Consider the following 21,196-nt stretch of genomic DNA (forward strand, 5'->3'; position numbering starts at 1 on the left):
TCTCAATAACTCCTTTTTCGATACTATAGAACAATTTTCTAACATTAATATTTGTATCAACAAAATTGTATATTTAGAATTAAAAATTTTAATTTTTCGAGCATTGAAATATAAGAAAAAATATATATTTTACTTTCAATAGGAAATGATGTAAACAAAATTGAAAATATGAAACTCACGAATAAGAGATAAATATCGTTTTATCTCTATCCCGTTTTCGATTCTTACCGATTATCTAACATTGATATCTACATTTGCGACCACACTGGCTTTGCCAGCTCGAATTTACCTTTCCAAAGAGTTATCACGAATCCGTGGAGCAGATATCATTCGCTATCGGGTTGCTCCGGTGCTAGATTGAATCACGCTTAATGCTCGACTTAACTTCTTATTATTAGACTTGGACTGTAGGACGACAGACGGGTCAAACTTCGATGAACTACGTCGTTTTAATTAATTTTCAACGTCGCGACGTACAGACCGGGTTTTGGTAATTATCGAGGATCCAATTCCACGCTCGAGTGTCTTTTTAATAGCGCGTCATTGATATATAAAAGCGTATCGGTACACAAATAGGAACTTCTATATATAGTTGGAACCAAAACTCCATATTTGCATTTCCATTGTAATTAAAGAACAAATATAATTGTATAAAATACGCAAATTAATATATAATAATAGTAAAAGTACTGTTAAATAACAAAGTACGATTTTTGTGCGCAAAGTCTTACTTTGTAAAAAAAAGTTTAAATAAAATTTTAATATCTTTTAAATTATTTATGATATAAATAACAATTGCTCTGATATCGAATAACTTTATTGAGAATGATCGAGCACGCAAATTGCGTGCGATTGATTTTAATGGCTGTTTATGCAAAGTAATATGTTGAGACGCTCGAATGTCGCCATTAATTTGCACGAGTTTATTGTTCAATCAGATGCGTATCGCAAATATTAATAGGTCAAAAAAATGCAATATCACATGATTGATAGCATGTTGGAAAAATCAAGATGACATATTCTAGTAGTAACAATCATCAATCAGATAATCCTGTATAAAATTTTGCATAGTATCGATAAATTGTTTGGAACGATAAGATAGAAGTAATCGCGATCACTATATATATATATATATATATATATATATATATATATATATATATATATATATATATATATATAATTGTGTCCTGATAAAGATACAAGTATTATTATTCCTGTTTCATCAGTAACATACGTTTTTAATATCGACGTGGAATAATCGCATTATTACTTTCGAACACGTCGACGACTTTTAATTTATACAAAAAAAATATATAAATAATAAAAATAAAAATTCCCTTACCTTTTACGACGTGGCTCGTCTCCGTATCCGCCATATTCGTGATTCTGCAATCAGAAACAAACAGCATCGTTAATAATTTCCCTTGCAGATGATTAGATCGTGAAATTCGCGCGAATTAAACGTTTGTTAATGACTTTATCCGACTTGCATCATTTATTTGCAGCCATTCGCATGCGCAGGCTTGCGTGCTGTCGGCAAGTTCTCTCTCGAAAACGAGAGCTAGTTTACACTCGAAACTATACTCGTAAGTCGAGAGCACGGATTTCCTGAGCGGTGATTTCTCCTCGGGTGTTCCGCCAACCTCCTGCGGCAACACGTGTTACCGTCTTCCGTCGTGGGAAAATTGCGTAAGACAAATTCGCGCGGCGGTTTTGGCTGAATTTCGATGGTGCGCGGCGACGTCACCAGGGATGCGTGCTCGGTCAGTCTATTAATACGCGTGCACACACATCTTTTTACCACGGCACCCAAAGCGACGGAAATAGTGCAGCGAGACACCTTAGGGGCTGTGACGTATGGCTGCGTAGGTAAATTCTTGAGACCCAATCGAGATCGCATAATTAAATGGTGCAGGAGTAATAGAGCTTGCAATCTTCCGCGAGTTAGGAACTTAAAAGCGATTCATTTACAGACTATAGTTCATACACTGAAAACAAAATTATTGAATTTAAATTAATATTTATTACAATACTGCCTAATAAATCATATATTTCAAACTAATAATATTGATTTGATGTGAAAAATATGTATTTGATATAAAGAAATCCTTTTCAAAATAGATAAATATTTGTTTTAAATAAATGATATTTTTGGTAGTATTGAAATATTTATTAATTTAATAATTTTTTCAGTGTGTATAGTGAAATTAATTTTTAAAAATGATATAAATAGGTATATATAAAAGTTTTTTCTTTTTTTACAGGCTTCTACGCAGAAAGAATTTTCTCTTAGAATTTATCCTGAAAATCGTGGGACAATATGGTATTGGAAGAATTTCATAAGAATTTCTTTGATTAATATTTACCACAATAAAAAAATATATCTACCACAATAAAATATAAAATATTTTCGGTTAATTTTGCTGCAGTAAAACTTACTATGTACATATTGTTCCACGACTACCATAATTTGCGGGGTAAATTCTACGAGAAAATTCTTTTTGTGTATGCTTTCGACTAGTATTCTGGTAAGAAGGAGATATAAAAATATATAAATTTATTCGTTGAATGGTATTCAATACGGAAGTATACCGATAAAAGGATTTGTAGTAAAATTATATATAGATGAGATTTATTTATTTTTCATCCGGTGCGACAAACGGTTCGTGTCATGGCTCGCCATTGTGCTCTCTATGTAATCCGCTTTGGGAAACCGAGTGCGAATGTCAATTCTCAAGCGTCTAGTCGCTTCATATCGCGTAATGTGCAACGGTGCTAGTGAATAAAACATGAAGCGCATTGGTACGTCGGAGTGACGTGTCGCTTGTCGTGACTAAATAATTCATTCATGTTTTCCGCAATCGCGGAACGATAAGTGAAATACGAGTATTCACGCAGATTCAATTATCATTAAGTTTGTGTCCGATCACTCTGTAAATTTGATTTATATAATGCATTAAATCGACGATACAAACCGAGAGGATAACTCGTGAAGTGCATTTCTGAACATGTTTGTAATTAAACATTTATATTAATGAATTGAAATTCTTGATAGCTGCGTATGTATAAAGTTGTGAATTCGCGCTATATAGATAAATATATGTACATCGACTGCATATAAGAAAATATTTGAATTTTTTAGTAGAATTAATTAAAAATTTTTTCACTCTCTTATCAAAGACTTTGTGGATGAAGAAAGATGCGACTCTCTTTTAAATGGATTTAAAAAAATTATTAATAAATAATTTTCCAATGTACAATATATATTATGTAATAATATATATTGTACACAGTATTAGTTCAAAATACAACGCATAAGAAGATATAATCAAAGGCAGACGAGGAAAACGCGTGACGGAACTCGTAATCTGTGGATGTGCGTTGCTAATGATCCGAAATTAGCCTGAATGGCAAAGGTAACAAAGGCGCTGCCATTTGGTTTTGCGCTCAAGCTGAGACGTTCAAGTCACATCACCCTAGTAAAGTATCTTCTTGTTGAATAATAAAGTCGTAATGCGGTGGGGTCAACGAGCATTTTATTCTTTCTGTTAAGAGACTCTGCAGAAGCGTCGAACATACATATTTATTATCATTCGTAAAAGTTTAATGTAGTCATGCACACACGGATATAAAGTACCCTCTACTGACAAAAAAGAAATTTAAACAAACAAAAAGTTGATATAATTTTTTTTAATTCTTCCCTCCCCGTCATTTTTATTATTGTTATTATATTATTAACATGTATTTATTATCTGATTAATATCAAAGGATCTTGAAATGTTTGCTCCAATATTTCTCTGAATATAATAAAGTTATAATGTGTGAATACGAGGGGTTTAATAAATATCTATTCTCATTGCTAAGTAATAATTACGAATGTCGAATATGAATAAAAAATGAGCCATATCAATAAAATATTTCATCTCTAGTATCATTAATCAAAAATCATATTGAGAAGAGAGAAGAGATTTATTTTGGAGACAACATTAATCGAATACATGTCACCGCGCATTTTCGGATTCATTTTTCCAATTCATTTTGCATTTGCTTTCCATCTGACCTGACACATTCGCGTACACAAACGAATTAAGACAGTTACTTTCAGTAGACACAGAAATTCTGTAATAACACGGGAAGGGAAACATTTAGCCGGAATGATACACATCCACCGTTACGCGGACTTACGAGCGAGAAATTCGAGTGCCGTGTCCTAATGATTTATCGCCGGCGATCGCTCGTTAATTCTTCGTCGCCGCAGCGTCGCGTCCGTGACTTGCGAAATGCGGCTGAACGGTCGTCGAAAAAAAGTAAAATAAAAAAAATTTACAATGAGAGAGTGGCAAAGAATCCGCTCTCGGCGGACAGCCAAAGCGTAAAGCGTCCCGAGAGGTGGGAGATTTGCGGAATATCCGACGCGCCGCGTCCAAGATCTCCATCGTCACGTATATATTATAACTCACGCATAGTATCGCCGTTACGAGGCGGAATACCGTGCGGATCCGTCACATATGTTCTTATAAACATAACTGTGCACACTGGCGCGCGACCAACCACGTGCTTTCGCGCTCAATGGGTGCTCAACCCGTGCTTTGGTTATTAAAAAAAATAAAAAAAAAAAAGATTGCTGGACCGCTTACGCGAAATCATAGGCCATGTAGTCGTTCTCGAGGAGACAGACGATGACAAAAGGCTTTTACAAAATTTTACAATGTATGTCAAAGGCAAAAAAAAGTTAGTCTTATAAAACTGTAAAAATAAAAAAAGATATAGGTGTACGCGAAGATACTAAAAACTTAGAATGGAAAAAGATGACATAAAATATTCAAATTTAATTGTTCCAACAATATACGTCAGTCAGTTATATTGAAAATGAGAATCGGAGCAAAGTAGCTGCGTTCTGATACATTTATTGGTCGAGATTTTATTTCTATTCCAAGTATACGATATTTAGATTGCGAGAGCCAAGAATTGAAAGATATATATTCTGAATACAAAATTGGAATCATTTCCATTGGCTCATGTTCGTCCATACGAATCTGCCTATCAAGCTTCCGTTCGTCAAAAGAGGAGATGGAGGGCCAATTTTCCTTACGTTCTATGTCACAATGAAAGATAAGGTTCAACAATCTGCTTATTTATCGCTTCAATTCTCAGAACGTCCTCCAATTTGTCATGAAGTTTCGTGGATTTTTTTTGAAATATAATAAAAATAAAAATATTCCAGAAAATATTTCTTTACTTTTAGACAGAAATAACTTATTCATGAGTAATTTAAATCTATTATAAAATAAACTGAATAAAATTAATGAATTTACATGCATTTGTGAATTATAAATAAGTAAGAATATTTGTGTGCTTAATTCTTTTGTTTTAAATTTTAGATATCACGTTAATTTGAATAATTAATAAATTAATATTTTAAATATTACTAATACACATATTATTTGCCTAAATAATTTTTCTATTTTTCGTATATCTAAAATTGTATTTTTATCTCGTCATTATAATATTCATATTTGCATGCTAGAAGAATATCGCTATTCTTTTCCATATAGATAGAAACTGTGTCTGCATGACAAATAACTCTTAACTTTTTTAAATTCCAAGACGAAGCCAAATAAATCCTCTTAAACGCAATCACCATTTTCACGAGGATATCGATTATGCATGAACGATGTGCAAAAAGTTGTATAAGCCACCGCTTTTTACGTCACGTCGCCGCTAAGTCCCGAAGACTATCCAGAAAGAGGGAAAATAAAAAACGCCGAAGCTCCATTTAAAATTTTAAACGATTAACGCGCAAAGATCTATATAGCTACTTACGAGCGCACTTAAAGGTCAAATATGCGCGATTATTCGCGCGGAATTGTCGGCAAACTTGTTCCGGATATGCGAGAGGAACGCAGGGGGACCGTAACACAAAAGCGTTGTTTCTGTTTGTAATCTCTTTATCAGCACGTGGTTGGCAAGCAGCCAATCGACTTTCTCCTCGACCATAGAGCAGCGACCCTTCCACTTCGATTTGCTCTAACCGCCGTTAAATCGGTTAGAGCATTGACCGGGAAGAGAATAGACGCTTGAACGCACTTGCAATGCACGCGTATATATATATATATATATATGTATACGTCAGAGACAAGTATCGCATAAACGTGCGAAAACTCCAATTTACGACATAGCAAGTGGTCGGACTCGCAGAGATATGCCGTCACTCTTCGAGTGTAAACCCGTTGTGCGTATCGCTTCCATTAACATAAATAAAGTTAAGTGACATTTGTGGTTGACTCTTTGCCTTTTGTCGTTGTCCCACTTGCCAATAACTGATAAAAAAAATGGCGCAAAATAGCGCAATACCATTGGAAACAATTGTAAAAAAAATTATTTGAATTTTATGATGTTCTTGGCTTCTCTTTTTTAAAAGGCCATCGAGATTGTAACTTTTGCAATTGATTTTTTAACTATATGTAAAAAAAAAGTTCATATATATCGAGAAAAAATATTTTCTTTCTTCCTTGTATAAAAAAATTGACGATCGCGCGTTTATTTTTGTAAGATTGTTAACATTTAATTTATTTCAGTTCCGTGCACTCGAAAGAGCGATGTTAACTTTCCGGAATGAAATTTGCCAAGAAACCTTAAGCAAAGTTTACACTCCGCGGTTCTGCACTCGCTCCCACGGGCGTTATCGAGATTCCGATAAGTGAGCTTTTAAAGAGTTTCACACCTGGCAACGGCGGTCAGTTGAACTCGCACAAGATTAACATTTGCGTATTATTTTATATCATATGATATAGAGTATAAAATATGCTACGATATAAAATGTGCACATTTTTGTAAGATTGTGCACTTTCTCTACTATTATCTAAAGATTAATCACATTCCTCTAAATGATGGCAATGCAATTTTTATATTACATAATTAACACTCTTCTTTCATTCTAATACAATGTGTTGCAACAGGCATCATATTCTTTTCGATCATTATTTCTGTAATTTATTAAACTCGATCCATAAACATCAAAGATTATCCGCCTGATAATATGACAATTAATATAAAATACGATATCATATTTTCACGGCATTAAATTTCATTTCATTGTTTGCAATAAATTATTTCTTGAAAAGACATAGCACACTATGTAATAAATACTAAAAAAATTTTGTGATAAAAATCTATCTAGGTTACTTCTATAATATTTGTCATAATTTATTCATGGATATAATACAAATAATAATAGGCTATTACATAAGAAATTAGTAATTGCAAATTCAGATGCTATATATAATGGAATAAAATGGTGAAAATTAATATTTGAAATTTTATTGTTTGTACCACTTATATTATTGTGGCAAAACAACAACTGAAATTGCAGCAATATATTTAATTGCTAGAGATAATATTTCCGTAACAAACTCAACTCGCTTAAACGTTACCTAATTATTCATAACGTTTAATAATAAAATAATTTCTAGAAATGCCTGATCATGATGTACGCGTTTAATTATATAACTATACAATGTAAAATAATAAAAAGTAAAAGAAGAAAAATATTTTTCGACGAATTAAAAATTTTATGTCTATATACTAGTCTGTACACGGTGTGTATAAAATATTCATTTTAAGTACAGTTTCTCACATTCCTTTGAGATTTGACACGTAATAAAGCGTAATATGAGTTAACGAATCGCGTTGATAAATAGCATGCGATTTCTTGGAAAATGCATAGGCGGACCACAGGCTAGACGTTGTATGTATCGAGTTTTCGCGAGAGTTCCCTCGAGTGCGCAATATACGTGTGTGTGCAATCGCTATGCCCCAATTATCTTGTCGGCTATGAATTACATACGGACCTCCCACCGCGTCGTGTCGCCTCGCGTCGGCATCCTCGGCAGGCAGAACAGGACGAAACTTTTCGTAGATTTCGCGTTAATTTCGCAGCCGAGCAGCTGGTGTCTTCTCATCCCGGAGACGGGCGGACGAGAGAAGCGCGAACTTATCCTCTAAAATAAAAAAAAAAAATCCGGAATTCTCGCTAGAAGCGAAAGTTTCCGCGATTTCACGGTGCTTTTAATCCGCGCTACCAAGTTCTGCGTTTCTGTCGTGTGTCGTGCTACGATTTCTGAGTCGCTTTTAACTTCCAGCTCTCCGCTTTAATTTTTTTTGTATAGGAAGAAATTTAAGTTTTTATCCAGATTTACACTTGGGGCGAGACTCTTAAAAAGAACACAATGAGAAACGTGGAATAATTATACTTATATTGTTCTATAAATTTAAAGTCTTCAAAAATTATCTACCGCAAACCTGTCAAAAAATGTATTCATACCATTCCACGAAAGCATTCAAGATTTCAATTTAGCGAACTTATTTAATCTATCTATGATTCTCTAAACCATCATCTTCCCGGCGTAATAAATTCTGCAAAAAAGTAATGGTATATATAAAGATTTTCCTTGCGAAACAATTATTAACATTCCTTCTAAAAATAATGAAGAGCGGTAGCAGCTTTGTCTACCATCTTTGTTCAAACCTGGTTCGCTATGACAAACTATTTGGACGATTCTAAATCACATCTAGCCACGCGAAACCATTTCGTTACGGCAAATTGATTCTGAACGCAATTATTAGAGCAGAACAATGTGCGCCAGCGCAAACACGAGGACCAACTTAATTTCTCTTTTTCTCGAGTGGGCTGCGAAGTTCAACACAGAAGAGCCATCCGTCGTCAAACGACATTTCCTGGCTATCTTAAGATACTTCGGACACGCCTTGCGTGTATTCGCACTGCATGTCTGCATCAGTCCCTTCTGATGTGTACTTTTAACCCTACACGCGTAGAACCTTTATGGTTTTATATCTGACTCAATTGGAACTTGTGCTTTTTCTAAATAAATGTCACGTTTAAGAAAATAACCAGAAAGTAAAATAATGTTCTGCATTTTTAAAATCCTTTTTTTCATATTTAAATATGAATAATTTAACATTAAATTTAAAAACGTATTCTTTTTTTCTCTTCAAATTCATGTAAAATTACTTTTTTTATATATCAAAGATATTTCTTGTAAAAGATGAATTTCTTTCCTTCGTTGAAAGCAAAAGCGTGAATTTAATATTATTATGATGATATTTACTATAAAGTAGAAGTAATGCAAGAAGGAGATGTAATGAAATAGATTTAAGAAATAAAAACAATTTCAAACACCGTTATGGAATAGTGTCCGTCTTTATCATCGGCTTTATTAAATTATTGCGTTTGCGCTGTCGAGCAAAGTGATAATTGGGTTAATTTATTAAATTATGACGCAACCGTGGTTATAGATATGGATACTGAAATATAGACGGAACACACTCTGAGGCGAATAAACATGTTTTATCAGATCTATAACTTAATTTAATTTCATTATTTAAGCAGTTTATATTATAATTTCATATCAAAGTAGAAATTAATATTAATGAATAATGCGTGTAAATAGAAATTCTAATAATTGCTCTAATTTTCATACTTTATTATAAATTATGGTTGTATTATTAACAATGCCATTATGTCTTTTTTAATTATGAAAGGAGATGGCCGCATTATATAATGTAAGACTTTATATGCGGAGTAGCTATTATGGTACCATATGTCGCGAAATGTAAACCATAATAGAGATATAATCTTTGTCGCACTTATCGTTAAGAATAATAATTCCTTAATAATTAAAGATTTAATCGATGATTAATATTTGAAAATATTATCAAAGTTATATTTCAAGAAATATCTCCAAGAAAAAAAGTGTAAGAAAGATTGTACACGCATAATTGCCAACAACTTTAATTAGAGTAACAACAAAATTTTAATTTATCTAAAACTTTGTCAAATCAACAATTCTATTATTTAGCTATCCATTTGCTGCATAAATATTACATCTCTATTATACACACAATACAGATTTTTTTTGTATTGATTGCAACGTGTCCAGCTGCAAATACTTGTCCGATTCGTATTCGCGTGTCACGCGAGGGACACATTTTTCGAGAGGCGAATTAGCTCTGTCGTCTCTCGTTATTCTCAAAATACTGGTCATTCGTGTCCAGCTTTGAATGCCCGAAGGAAATCTCGGTGACGTAATGGCGTGTCTCATTACGAGCGCGACGTAGCACAGAGCGACGGAAAATCGAAAACGGGAAGCGCGAACGCCGTTAAAGCGTCGAACGTGCAAGGCAGCCTCGTCGTTCTAATTTCGCTCTCATCTCTCTAACTTCACGGCGGCTTTAATTCCGTTTAACTCGATGCCGTAAATTTTCGCACCCGTATATAGGCGTGCACGCGCCGCTGCGTCTCGCCTCGTCCGAGAGAAGGCGTTCGTATGTAAACAGACGATAACGAGATACGATGAGAGAGAGAGAGAGAGAGTTCACGGTTCTGTTTCGCGATAATATGCGATGTCCGCTACCGAAAAACCGATGGACCAATGCGCCAAAAATACTTTTCCGAGAAATTTCATTTGCATTCCAAAGTAGAATTCGATTACTCTTGTATATTTTCAAAAGTTTGGTGCGAAAAAAAACTTTTTCTGGACGCTGATGTGCTTTACCCAATAAACGTCTCCGTTTTCTTTGCATATGTTTGTCATTTTGTATATTCGACCGGTTGTTTAAATTTAAAAATAATATATAAAAGATATTTGTTTATATAGTAGACAAATTGTGGATCATCCCATTTCCTTTCTGCTGCATACTTTAATGCATTTAAAAAATCAAATTCATATTTAATTTTATGTACACGGGGAGAATTTTCTCTTAGAATGTACTCTGAAAATCATGATAATTGTAGGATAGTATTGGAAAAATTTTATGAGTTTTTCTCTGATTAATATTTACCGCAATAAAAAATATTAATATGTATATGGTAAAATCTCAATCAAACATATTTTATATCCTATTGTGGTAGATATTAATATTTTTATTGTGATAAATATTAATCAGTGAAACTCTTATAAAATTCTTCCATTACCATATTGTCTCACGATTATCTCAGTCTCACGATTTTCAGGATAAATTCTAAGAGAAAATTCTCTCTGTGTAATTAAAATATTTTACTTTAAATTTTTATTTATCAAAAATTCGAAATTATTACGCAAGCATTTGATTACGGGAAAAAATCTTTAATGATATTGAAAAACGTTGGTGAAAAAATTGTGAAGGATAGATAAGAGATACAATTTAATAAAATGAGATAAAAGGACCTTCGCGTCGTACTTTAACGTTGTTGCGAGAATGCGACGTTCGTCCTTCGAAATTCGATGCATTCCGTCGGTGCGATGGTTGCGCATCGCATAAATATGTAGATGGGTATTATTCGTGGCGGGTGCTTCGAAAAGAGAAGGGAAAACTTCCGTGGCGCGGATATATAAGCACGGTTGTTACGTCCATCCGAGACGGCGCAAATGCAATACCTACTCCTGAAAGCGGAGCAGACTACTCGTCTACTACTGATGTGCAACACGTTCGTCCAAAGACGACAGAGGAGACGACGGGAACAAAAAGGGAGAAGCGAGAAGGCGAAGTCTCGCACAATCCTGAGGAACCAGGATCCGATATCCGGAGCTAACTCGATTCCTTGTCGCGAGATCCTAGTTGAATTGAGATTTTTGATGGAGTGCAACATATTTTTAACGTAACGTGCATATTGATGCGTTTAGAAGTACGCCTCACGAATTTTAAATCGTGCGCTTCTAAAAAGATCGTGATATCAAAAGGATTCAATCAAAATGTCAAAGTAGTACGCGATTTTTTATTCCGGTCATTAATAATTAATCTTACAGCTTAAAACGTTATACATATATAATGAGAGAAACTGAAAATAGTTTAGTTAATTTTAAATCAGTGACTTGAATTAATGTTAATGCTCTTTGATAGATAATAAAATTGAGATGAAATGTACAGAATATGTCTTTGGAAAATTAGATCCTTTCAATGAAAGAGAATTTTGTAACGAGTTTTGTACTTTGCGTTGAATTATTCCACGCTCCCTTACATTTCTTTATAAAAATAATATTGGAAATAGTAGAAAGATAAAAACTTTTAACTAAAATTCATTCGCTTGTATTATTGTTTATATTTTATTGTTAATCAGTTTCCGTCTTCTATAAAGTAATTTTTTCTTAATTCATACTTTGCGGAACATTATTTCTTCTCGTTAATAAAAAGATGACGCGAATGTGGATAGAACGCAAGAACTTTTCACTTATGAAAACTTTATTAAACTCCAAAGCGCGATAGGACAACAGTGAAGCGTTTCGAGAATTCACGAGTTTCATATTAAACTTTAAATTATTAAGTTTAAGTTAACCAGTCTGTCGCGAAAATCGCGAAAATTTCAAACTGCGCAGCAAGACAACTACATTATAATGCAGAAATAGTATTATTCATTCGATATTCGCAATGTGAATCGATTCAATTATTCGTGGCGATACGGACCGCTGATAAAGAGCTTAAGTGACGATTTCTATAGCGATATCTTTCGATGAAATGATGAAAATATCCCGGCCAATTGAACGAACAGACGCGATTTCTCGTTACGTTAACATCCGCTGTCAAATACGGATTTCAGACTAAAAAGGTTTTATATGTGATACCGTCGACGTGTGATGCGATATCGAATTGTCTTTAAAGTTCGATTTTTCTCCGAGAGAAAGAGAGAAACTGTAACTTTAAATATTCAGCAATATCAAATCAATTCAAAATTGCACCACATGTCACTGTGAAAGATTTTTACATGCAATAAATCTTTTATTTTGCTAATTAATTATGCGTCTGCATGATTATGTCTGTATATTTTACAAAAGAATTTTTAGAATTTTTAAATGATTTTAGTAACCATAGAGCAAAAAGAATTGTTATGCAAGTGAACAGAAAAATATTACATTTTGTTATCGTAATATACTCCATACCTCATTAACTTCATACGATAATATAACTCAAAACAACGTTTGCCTCTTTGTTAGTTCATTAAGCGCAAGACCATTTAATTACGTATGCAAAATACCATATAGTTCATGTCATTTAACTTATTCATGCAACTTTAAAAATTATTTATAAAAATTTATTACAAAAATATTTTAAAAAAGAAAAAGATTAGTGAAATATATAAAAAATCTACGCAAAGACAAAACATCTTTTTCACACATCCTTTGTGATTTCATTTTTAAAATATACAATCTATATAGTAATTTGTCATGTGAAATGTCTTGCATGCATTATGCGATTTCAAGCTGGAAAGATACTATCTCTATCTATACTCTTTTATCTATTCTGAAGTTTCCGCTTTGCATATGCTAATCAAGTTGCGAATTTGAAAAGATGCATCAGGTTGTTGCGGGCGTGCATCTGATTTTAATGCAGGTGATAAAATCAAAAGAATGCGATTGAATGTAGAACGTGCGGGAAAGTCACATTTGCATTCGCAGAAATATTTGATAGACACGAGAGTAATTCCCATGCGGAAACACGCTCGCTCTCCGCACGATTAAAATTCGCAGTGTCATATCGCAGTTTGCCCGTCTCTATATATTGATTACAAACGGACATCTGGCTCGCATTTCACAATTTGCATAGAGAGTGCCGTGAAAAGCGTCTTGCATGTGGATCACAATCGGTCTCGCAATTTTAAAAGCAGTTGCATCTAGATTAGATAAATAAGAATGCACCGACGCGACACGAGAAAAAAAGGTATAATATTATGAAATTATGTTAAAAAATTACACGGAGAGAATTTTCTCTTAGAATTTACTCCGAAAATCATGGTAATCGTGGGACAATATGGTATTGGGAGAATTTTATAAGAATTTCTCTGATTAAATATATAATTTACCATAAAATTAATCAAATATATTTTACATCTTATTGTGATAGATATTAATATTTCTTGTATATATTGTGGTAAATATTTAATCAGAGAATCTCTTATAAAATTTTTCCAATACCATATATTGTTACACGAGAAAATTCTCTGGGTATGATAGAAAAATCGATGATACACGTTAAAATTATACTGATGTTATTCAATATTTTTTTAAAAATGACAGAATAATCTTAATTAACATAAGATTTAATTAATAAAATAATATCGTGTGCGCGTGCGTGTTGCCAAGAATTCTCTTAACGAAGACAAAAGAGGTGCGAACAGAGTTTCAGCGATCGATATACCCGGACGTTGCGTAATAAGGTTTTTTAAGAACTGGCCCTGGAAGGCGCGGCTCGTTAACGAGGGTTAGTGACTTTATTTCGGTGCGGTTATTTCGGACTACGTAAATACCGAAATAAATGCAGCAACGAGAGGACGCGCGAAAAAGTGCGCATTTCCGCCTAGAAATAGCTGACGAGATTCACACGTGCGATCACGCAAAAACGTAATCTTAACCCTCTTTTCTCTTTTCCGCATCTCACAGATTTCTAAAAATCGATTTTCATAATTCGAACAATTTCCATATTCTATGCCAGCATATTAAATATACGATAGAATCTATCGTTCGATAAATACATATTTTTTATAATATATGTATAATAATTTTTCAAAATAATTTTTCAAATATAAAATTATTGAAATAAGATTTATGGATGTGTTGTAGATGGTTGAAATTCTGTTCTTGTATTGAATTTCCTGTTCTTTAACTGAATACTGAATATACATATATATCGCGCTTTTGCTCTGTAATAATCCCGGTTAACGTGACCTACATCCAGGCATAATACGCCCGCAAAAGATTAACCTCTTGTAATCAAAAAGAGCTTGCAGCAACATAGCAGCAGGATCAATTTAAGGCCGCAACTTCCATAATTACAAATTCATTTAAACTTATTATCATGTTATATAATATGTTATGCATTTTCTACATAATACGGTGCAAAAGTTTTTATAATCGTTCAAAAAATGTTCAACTTTGTCTCTCTTTTGAAAATAACAAATAGCGATGATTTCGTCCTCTCGAGAATAAATAAATTAAAGTTTGTTAAAGCCGATGTCTAAAGTTGGCCTCCTTCTCATTAACAACATGATGCATTGTGCAATAACGAAAGAAAAGCGAGGCTCTCTGGGGGTTATCCTTTCTTGTTCTGTGCACGACATTCGACTAACGAAGCGGGGTGAAAGCCGTATTCGCGCTGCATCGAGAAAGTGGAGAGTTTGCGCGCCCGAGTCATCGTTCATTTGCAATTCTGAGATACGAGCTCGTCGAATACGATGTTCCGGTTGAAACGAGGTAGTAGGCTGGAAATTTATTGGACCGTTCCGAGCACTCGGGGCGCAAGATTATTTCCTCAAGGTGGCAAATTTGTCGCTCTTCGCGGCCGGTAAATACGCTAATCTTTCGCGGAAAGTATGTATCATTTTGATTACTTGCGCCGCGCAACTTGATGCATTATTTTCGCGTGTTTGCAATCTCCGCTTTAAATACAAGTGATAACGAGGATTAAATTGTCGTTAATCAAAATGTAATGTATAATACGAATTGAAATAACTTTGAATAATTTATATGTTATAAAGAATACACAGAGAGAACTTTCTCTTGGAATTTACTGAAAATCATTGTAATCGTGGGACAAAGAACAACATTTTATTGGAAGAATTTTATGAGTTTCTCTGATTAATATTTATCGCAATAAGATGTAAAATATGTTCGATTAATTTTACTATGTACATATTAATATTATTTATTGTGGTATAAATATTTAATCACAGAAACTCTTATAAAATTTTTCCAATATCGTATTGAAAGAATTTTACCCTGATTTTCAGGGTAAATTCTAAGAGAAAATTCTCTCCGTGTACCTTCTGAAAATTGAACGATAAGTTCTTGATTACTGAAAAAGAAAACATAAAAGATACATTTTCCGCGATGAAAAAAATAAATTGAAGGAATGTAAATTTTCAATGATCATTAATAGCCGTGATTATATTTATTCTCCGAATATAAGCTTTCTGTAATTAAAATCTATTTTATCATTAACGCGACAATGGACCATATAGATGTAGCATGTAACATTCGCTGCTTTGTAACCGTGATAGATTAATGTGCCCGGAGTCACACGACTGCGCACTCAAAGTATATACATCGCGTCGCGAGTTAACGAGACAAAGTGAAAAAGAGATTCGCCCTGCGTACTCCGATTTCAAGCATTCACCATGGTGACGAGGCATCGGTCTTATCCACGTGAGATACATCACCGTCCGTTGCTACGGGAGATGCTTTGAGATAGAAATGCCGCGTGGAGGTGTGTATATGTACGTATGTATATTTCTAGCGGACGTGTAAGTACACTCTCGAAGTAAAGATATTTCGGTCGCCATGACACCCTAGAAAGCTCGCAAAATGAAAAAAGTGTCGTCGAACTTGAGAGACAGCTTGATTTCGCGCTGGCAGATCTGACCGATTCGATCGGATATGCAGAAACGTTACCGCGATAGCCACTTTTAGGTATTGATATGCTTTTATTCGCTCAATACGGAGAGAAGGTAAATGTGATAAATGTGGCTACCTTAAGAGCAACCATATATATTTATTCATTCGATGTGGTAGAGTGAACAAGTGACAAATGTGAGGTCGGTTCCGTTCGTTCTGGTGCAGAAACACGACCGCTATTAGGAACACAAAAGCTTTGGTATATGTTTCCTTCCTTTTATAATATTTCGCCTTCTTAAATTCGCTATAGCTACAGCTCGAGAAAAATCGTTGCCTCTACATCTGTTTCAAAAAATTTAATCAAAATGTGTATGAAAAAATAAAACTTTCGTAAATTTATAATATTTTATGTACTAAAAAATGAATATACATGTATAACATAAAATTATAGATCTACTATTTATTATTTATTACAATATTTAAATAAATGTGAGTGTTAATACAATAAGAATGCTGAGACGACGAATAAAAATACGTTTCAATATCTTTAAAAAATGTATCCGGTATATTTTTGCTTATATCATGCATATCGAGGTTGTGGCCTAAATACGCGGTAAAAGAAAAGTGTCAAGCGTCGAGAGAAAACAGAAATATATTATACATATAATATTTCAAAACGGTTGTTCGCAATGTTTAAATAATAACTAAAATTATATTTTATGTAAAAAATAAAATTTAAAATTAAAAAAAATTTATTTAGAAAAATTTTAAAGTGCAAATTATTAAAAAAATATTATTTCTGCTAGTCCAAGTTTTTACAAAATGAATCTTGAATTGCGAAAAGTCTTAAACATATTCCTCGGAATATTTTGCATGCGGCAGATGGGTAAAATGATACGAGGAACACGGCGCAGACAGCTGGAAAAGTTGCGACTGTATGCGAAACAGCAGCAGCTCCTATCTACGAATGACGTTGCTCGCAAAAGCTAGCTAGCGAAACTCGTGTGAACGAACGGATTCGTTTCGGAGAAATATCGTGACTATTCCTGCTACACTTGTCACAGGACATGCAAAATTTATATTTCCATCATACATTCGCGGTTCTTCATCAGAGAAAAGAATTTGAGCGAGCACCGGGAGCACGCAACGAGGTCAACTATCTTGATTTTTAAACATGACAATATACATGTAAAGATAGTTTTACGTTTAATAAGCTATTAATTTTTATTCAATTCTCATTTATATTAATTGCTGAATATATATAAATACATTTTAAAATAATTCAAAATTATGTATACGTAATTTTTCAGTTTCTTAAAGAAATAATAATTTTTATAATCTCTGTGTATATAATATGTATAAAAAAATAAAAAATATACAAAATAGTATTATCATTATTTTTTATAAAAATGTTTGTGTTGTTAATTATTAAATAAGTCTTGTTAGTATAATCGATAAAAAAAGCAATGTATCAAAATGATTATTATTAGAAAAAAAAGAGAAAAAAAATAAAAATAAAAAACTTGGTACGTTCATATTTTTGTGTCGAGGTGAATATTAAAATGGTGTATAACATGCATGCAAGTTTAAACAACAGAATCGATTTGCCATCCAGAAAGTTTGCGTCAAAGTTCAAGCTTTCGAGCAAGCAAATTTGCTTTCGCGATCTACTTTCGTCCGATTGTGCTAACACTGTGAATTTCCGTGCGTCCCGCAAGGAATGATCGACGTCAAATCTTCTCCCTTGAGTACGCGAAGGAAGAAAGATACCGTAGCAAATATTTATTCACCACTCTTTTTTCAAATGGATATGAAGATATGATTGAGAGATGAAGAATTCATCGAGCTGACATCATAATTATGGAAAAAAATGTTTTCATCAAAAATAAGTATTATAAAAAGAAGAAAAAATATATATATTTAAATGAATAAAGATGCACCTTAATAAGACAATTTTGAAGACGTGAAAAATAGCTAGAGACAGTGAGAAAATATATTAATTTTTTTTGCTGAATCCGCACATTGCTATCTTCCCTTAGGGATTATTCCTTTTATTACTTAGATTACGTGATCAATTATTCAGGAACATTTATGGGATGTCGACTTATATGTCGAGCTGTATTAAGCAAGATGAAATATATTAATAGCCAGGCAGACAACGGATACTCAAATATATTCGTTTCTGTTCACATTTCCAAGCCATTTGATCATACAGAATCCGATTTAATTAATTGTTAGATAATTTTCAAAAGCGTTTTTTTAAATAAATTCAAAAATTAATTATAGCGATTATTAATCTAATAATATTATTAGACTTTAATGATTATTTTATTTATATTTCTCTTTCATTTATGGAAAATAAATCAGGAATAACTCTTTTAGATGCCTTACAATTTTAGTGACAATAGAGAGCTTGCCTATATTGATCATTATAATAAAAAAAATTTTGTTAGAATTCTAGCTATACGACTACATCAATGTACTAATGCGCAAATAATGATATTCAAAACGTCAGCCAACATGCATATGCATAACGTAAAACATGCATTGTTAAATCAATGGAGTTTTTTTGCAACAGCTATCGATGGTGACGGAAGATTGCGAGATAGTAATCATCACGACAATGACCTTAACTGTTATCGCAAGTCGTAAACATCGATTATTGATCGAGACATCGACCAGTAGCGATGCATCTATACATCAGTTAGAAATATCGTATTATAACGCGACTGATTGTGAATTATTTCTGTGCGAGAGATTCACTGCGAGATTCTCAATCAATAAATTAATGAATATTGATTTAATATAATTTTATAACAGAAGCAAACGTTATAATTTTTTATCATAAATGATAGATGATTTATTTAATATATGTATATGTGTAGAATATTAACTAAAATATTTTTAACTTCAATATTCACTTAGAAATATATTAAAAAAAAAAAATATATATATATATATATATATATATATATATATATATAACTAGAATCTATGGAAAATGTAAACACAAGGAATTATATTAGACTATAATATAATAATTTTGTGGAAAAGTGCTTTAAATAAATTAATACTTCGCAGATGTGTCTGTTGATCCCCGTTGGGTATACGCACAAGGAAGTTAGTCTAATACATTTATGCAAGTCTGTAATCTCCTCTGAATACACTGCCGTTATGATATCTTTATATTAAAGTTAAATTATGGCAAACTATGCATTATCTTAAACTTCTACAGGCAATTTAGTTTGTATAATAAACTATGTAATAATAATATTTTAGTTTACGCACAACTCATGCATTCTTTAATATATCTTTCTTTAGAATATTGACATTACGAAAAAAATACGAGAATTGTTTGAAAATGTTGATTAATTACAATTTTCATATTAAATAAGAATTTTATTGTATTCAATTGATATTTTATTGTGTTCAAGAGTAACTCTTTTTATTACTCTACTGTGCGAACAAACCATTTGTATTTTGCCTTGATAATCTGCGACGTAAAATATGTATACAATAATCGTGAAATATGCGATAATCTTCTAAACGTGACACAATTAAATTTTTGCTCGGTGATGATTACTTTTTTCTACATTTTATTTGCCTATGCTTGATCCGCGAGATTTGCAATGCGCGCATATACATATTACAGTGTGCTGCATCTGACGCAAAACGACGGGTACTGACGTAAAAGGACCTCGTGCGGCGCGTGGTAACAGTGCGAACGAAAGTCGATTTATGCGTTAGCACAACCGAATCATTTGTACTCAACTCGATATTACTCGGGCGACCAGTTGCTGCATTGACGATGTACTATATACACCAGAGCCCGGATGCACTCTAAACTCAATGGGGACAAAGTTGCATCGCGATGAAAAGGTTTCTTTTGACGTTTGCGCCGCGTTTCACGAATCCCGACAATATACATATTCAAAGCAGACGATAAACCGGAAATACGGGGAGGCGGGAGTAATTGTATAGAGTGTATACTATAGTGCGAGAAGCAAAGAGGTATGTAAAAAGAAGGAAAAAAATCAAGAGTCCGCGGGCAAAAAATATAATAATAATTCATGAAGTGTGATTCTTCGCAGCGTTTATCGATCGTGGAGAAGGGATTTTACGGGGCAAAAATAAATCGGAAATCCTGTCGCCCATTATATTCGACCTCCTCTCGTCGATACATTGCGATTACCTCGAGGGAACGTCCATCGCCTGATATGTCGTGCATCGCGCGCCGTGATAACGCGTGCAGAATTATCGACCACGAAGCGCGCGAGTTCGCGCGCGCGCGAACTTCGTTTTGTACGTATACATCATCCTCACGTTGCTCATTTTGCGACAACGATAACGCGACCTGCCGACGTGGTCGAGCAGTGTCGTCTGGATAACAGGTTGTCGTCATCGTGACGCCGATACTTAACCACACTGTGTGTGGTGATACACATTACATGCGCCAAACAATTTGGGTATTCAGGATAAAGATAATAATTAGATTAATTAATTAGAACGCAAAATTAAATGTGAGATTGGATTCTTATGCACTGAAAAAAAGATTTGTTAATTTGACCAAACCTTTCAACTAAATATTATTTTGTTAATTAAACATATAAAAATATTTAAATTAAATGCAACATATTAAATCTGACAAAACGTATATTTGACTTAAATACTAATATATGTTCAATAATAACAAAATAGAAATTTAGTTGAAAGATTTAGTTGTCTTTTAGTCAAATCTTTTTTCAGTGTGGTTGTACTGCGGTACAAAAATGTATTGTTTTTTTATTTCAATGTTATTCTTTATTTTAATTTAT

General features: G+C 33.2%; 1 protein-coding gene across 4 annotated transcripts in view; it reads right to left on the reverse strand.

Moving 5' to 3' along the window:
- The window catches only part of sm (heterogeneous nuclear ribonucleoprotein L), a 178,752-nt gene that overhangs the window by 154,605 nt on the left and 2,951 nt on the right, over positions 1–21,196 (reverse strand). For all 4 annotated transcript variants that reach the window (XM_085489232.1, XM_085489230.1, XM_085489231.1 and 1 more), the window contains exon 2: positions 1,346–1,389. In XM_085489232.1, coding sequence (XP_085345358.1) covers positions 1,346–1,389 — 44 coding nt within the window. The remainder of the gene's footprint in view (positions 1–1,345; positions 1,390–21,196) is intronic.

This window comes from Nylanderia fulva, unplaced genomic scaffold (assembly GCF_048542155.1).
Source record: "Nylanderia fulva isolate GAGA-0341 unplaced genomic scaffold, ASM4854215v1 Scaffold8, whole genome shotgun sequence".
In the NCBI taxonomy this organism is placed as follows: Eukaryota; Metazoa; Arthropoda; class Insecta; order Hymenoptera; family Formicidae; genus Nylanderia; species Nylanderia fulva.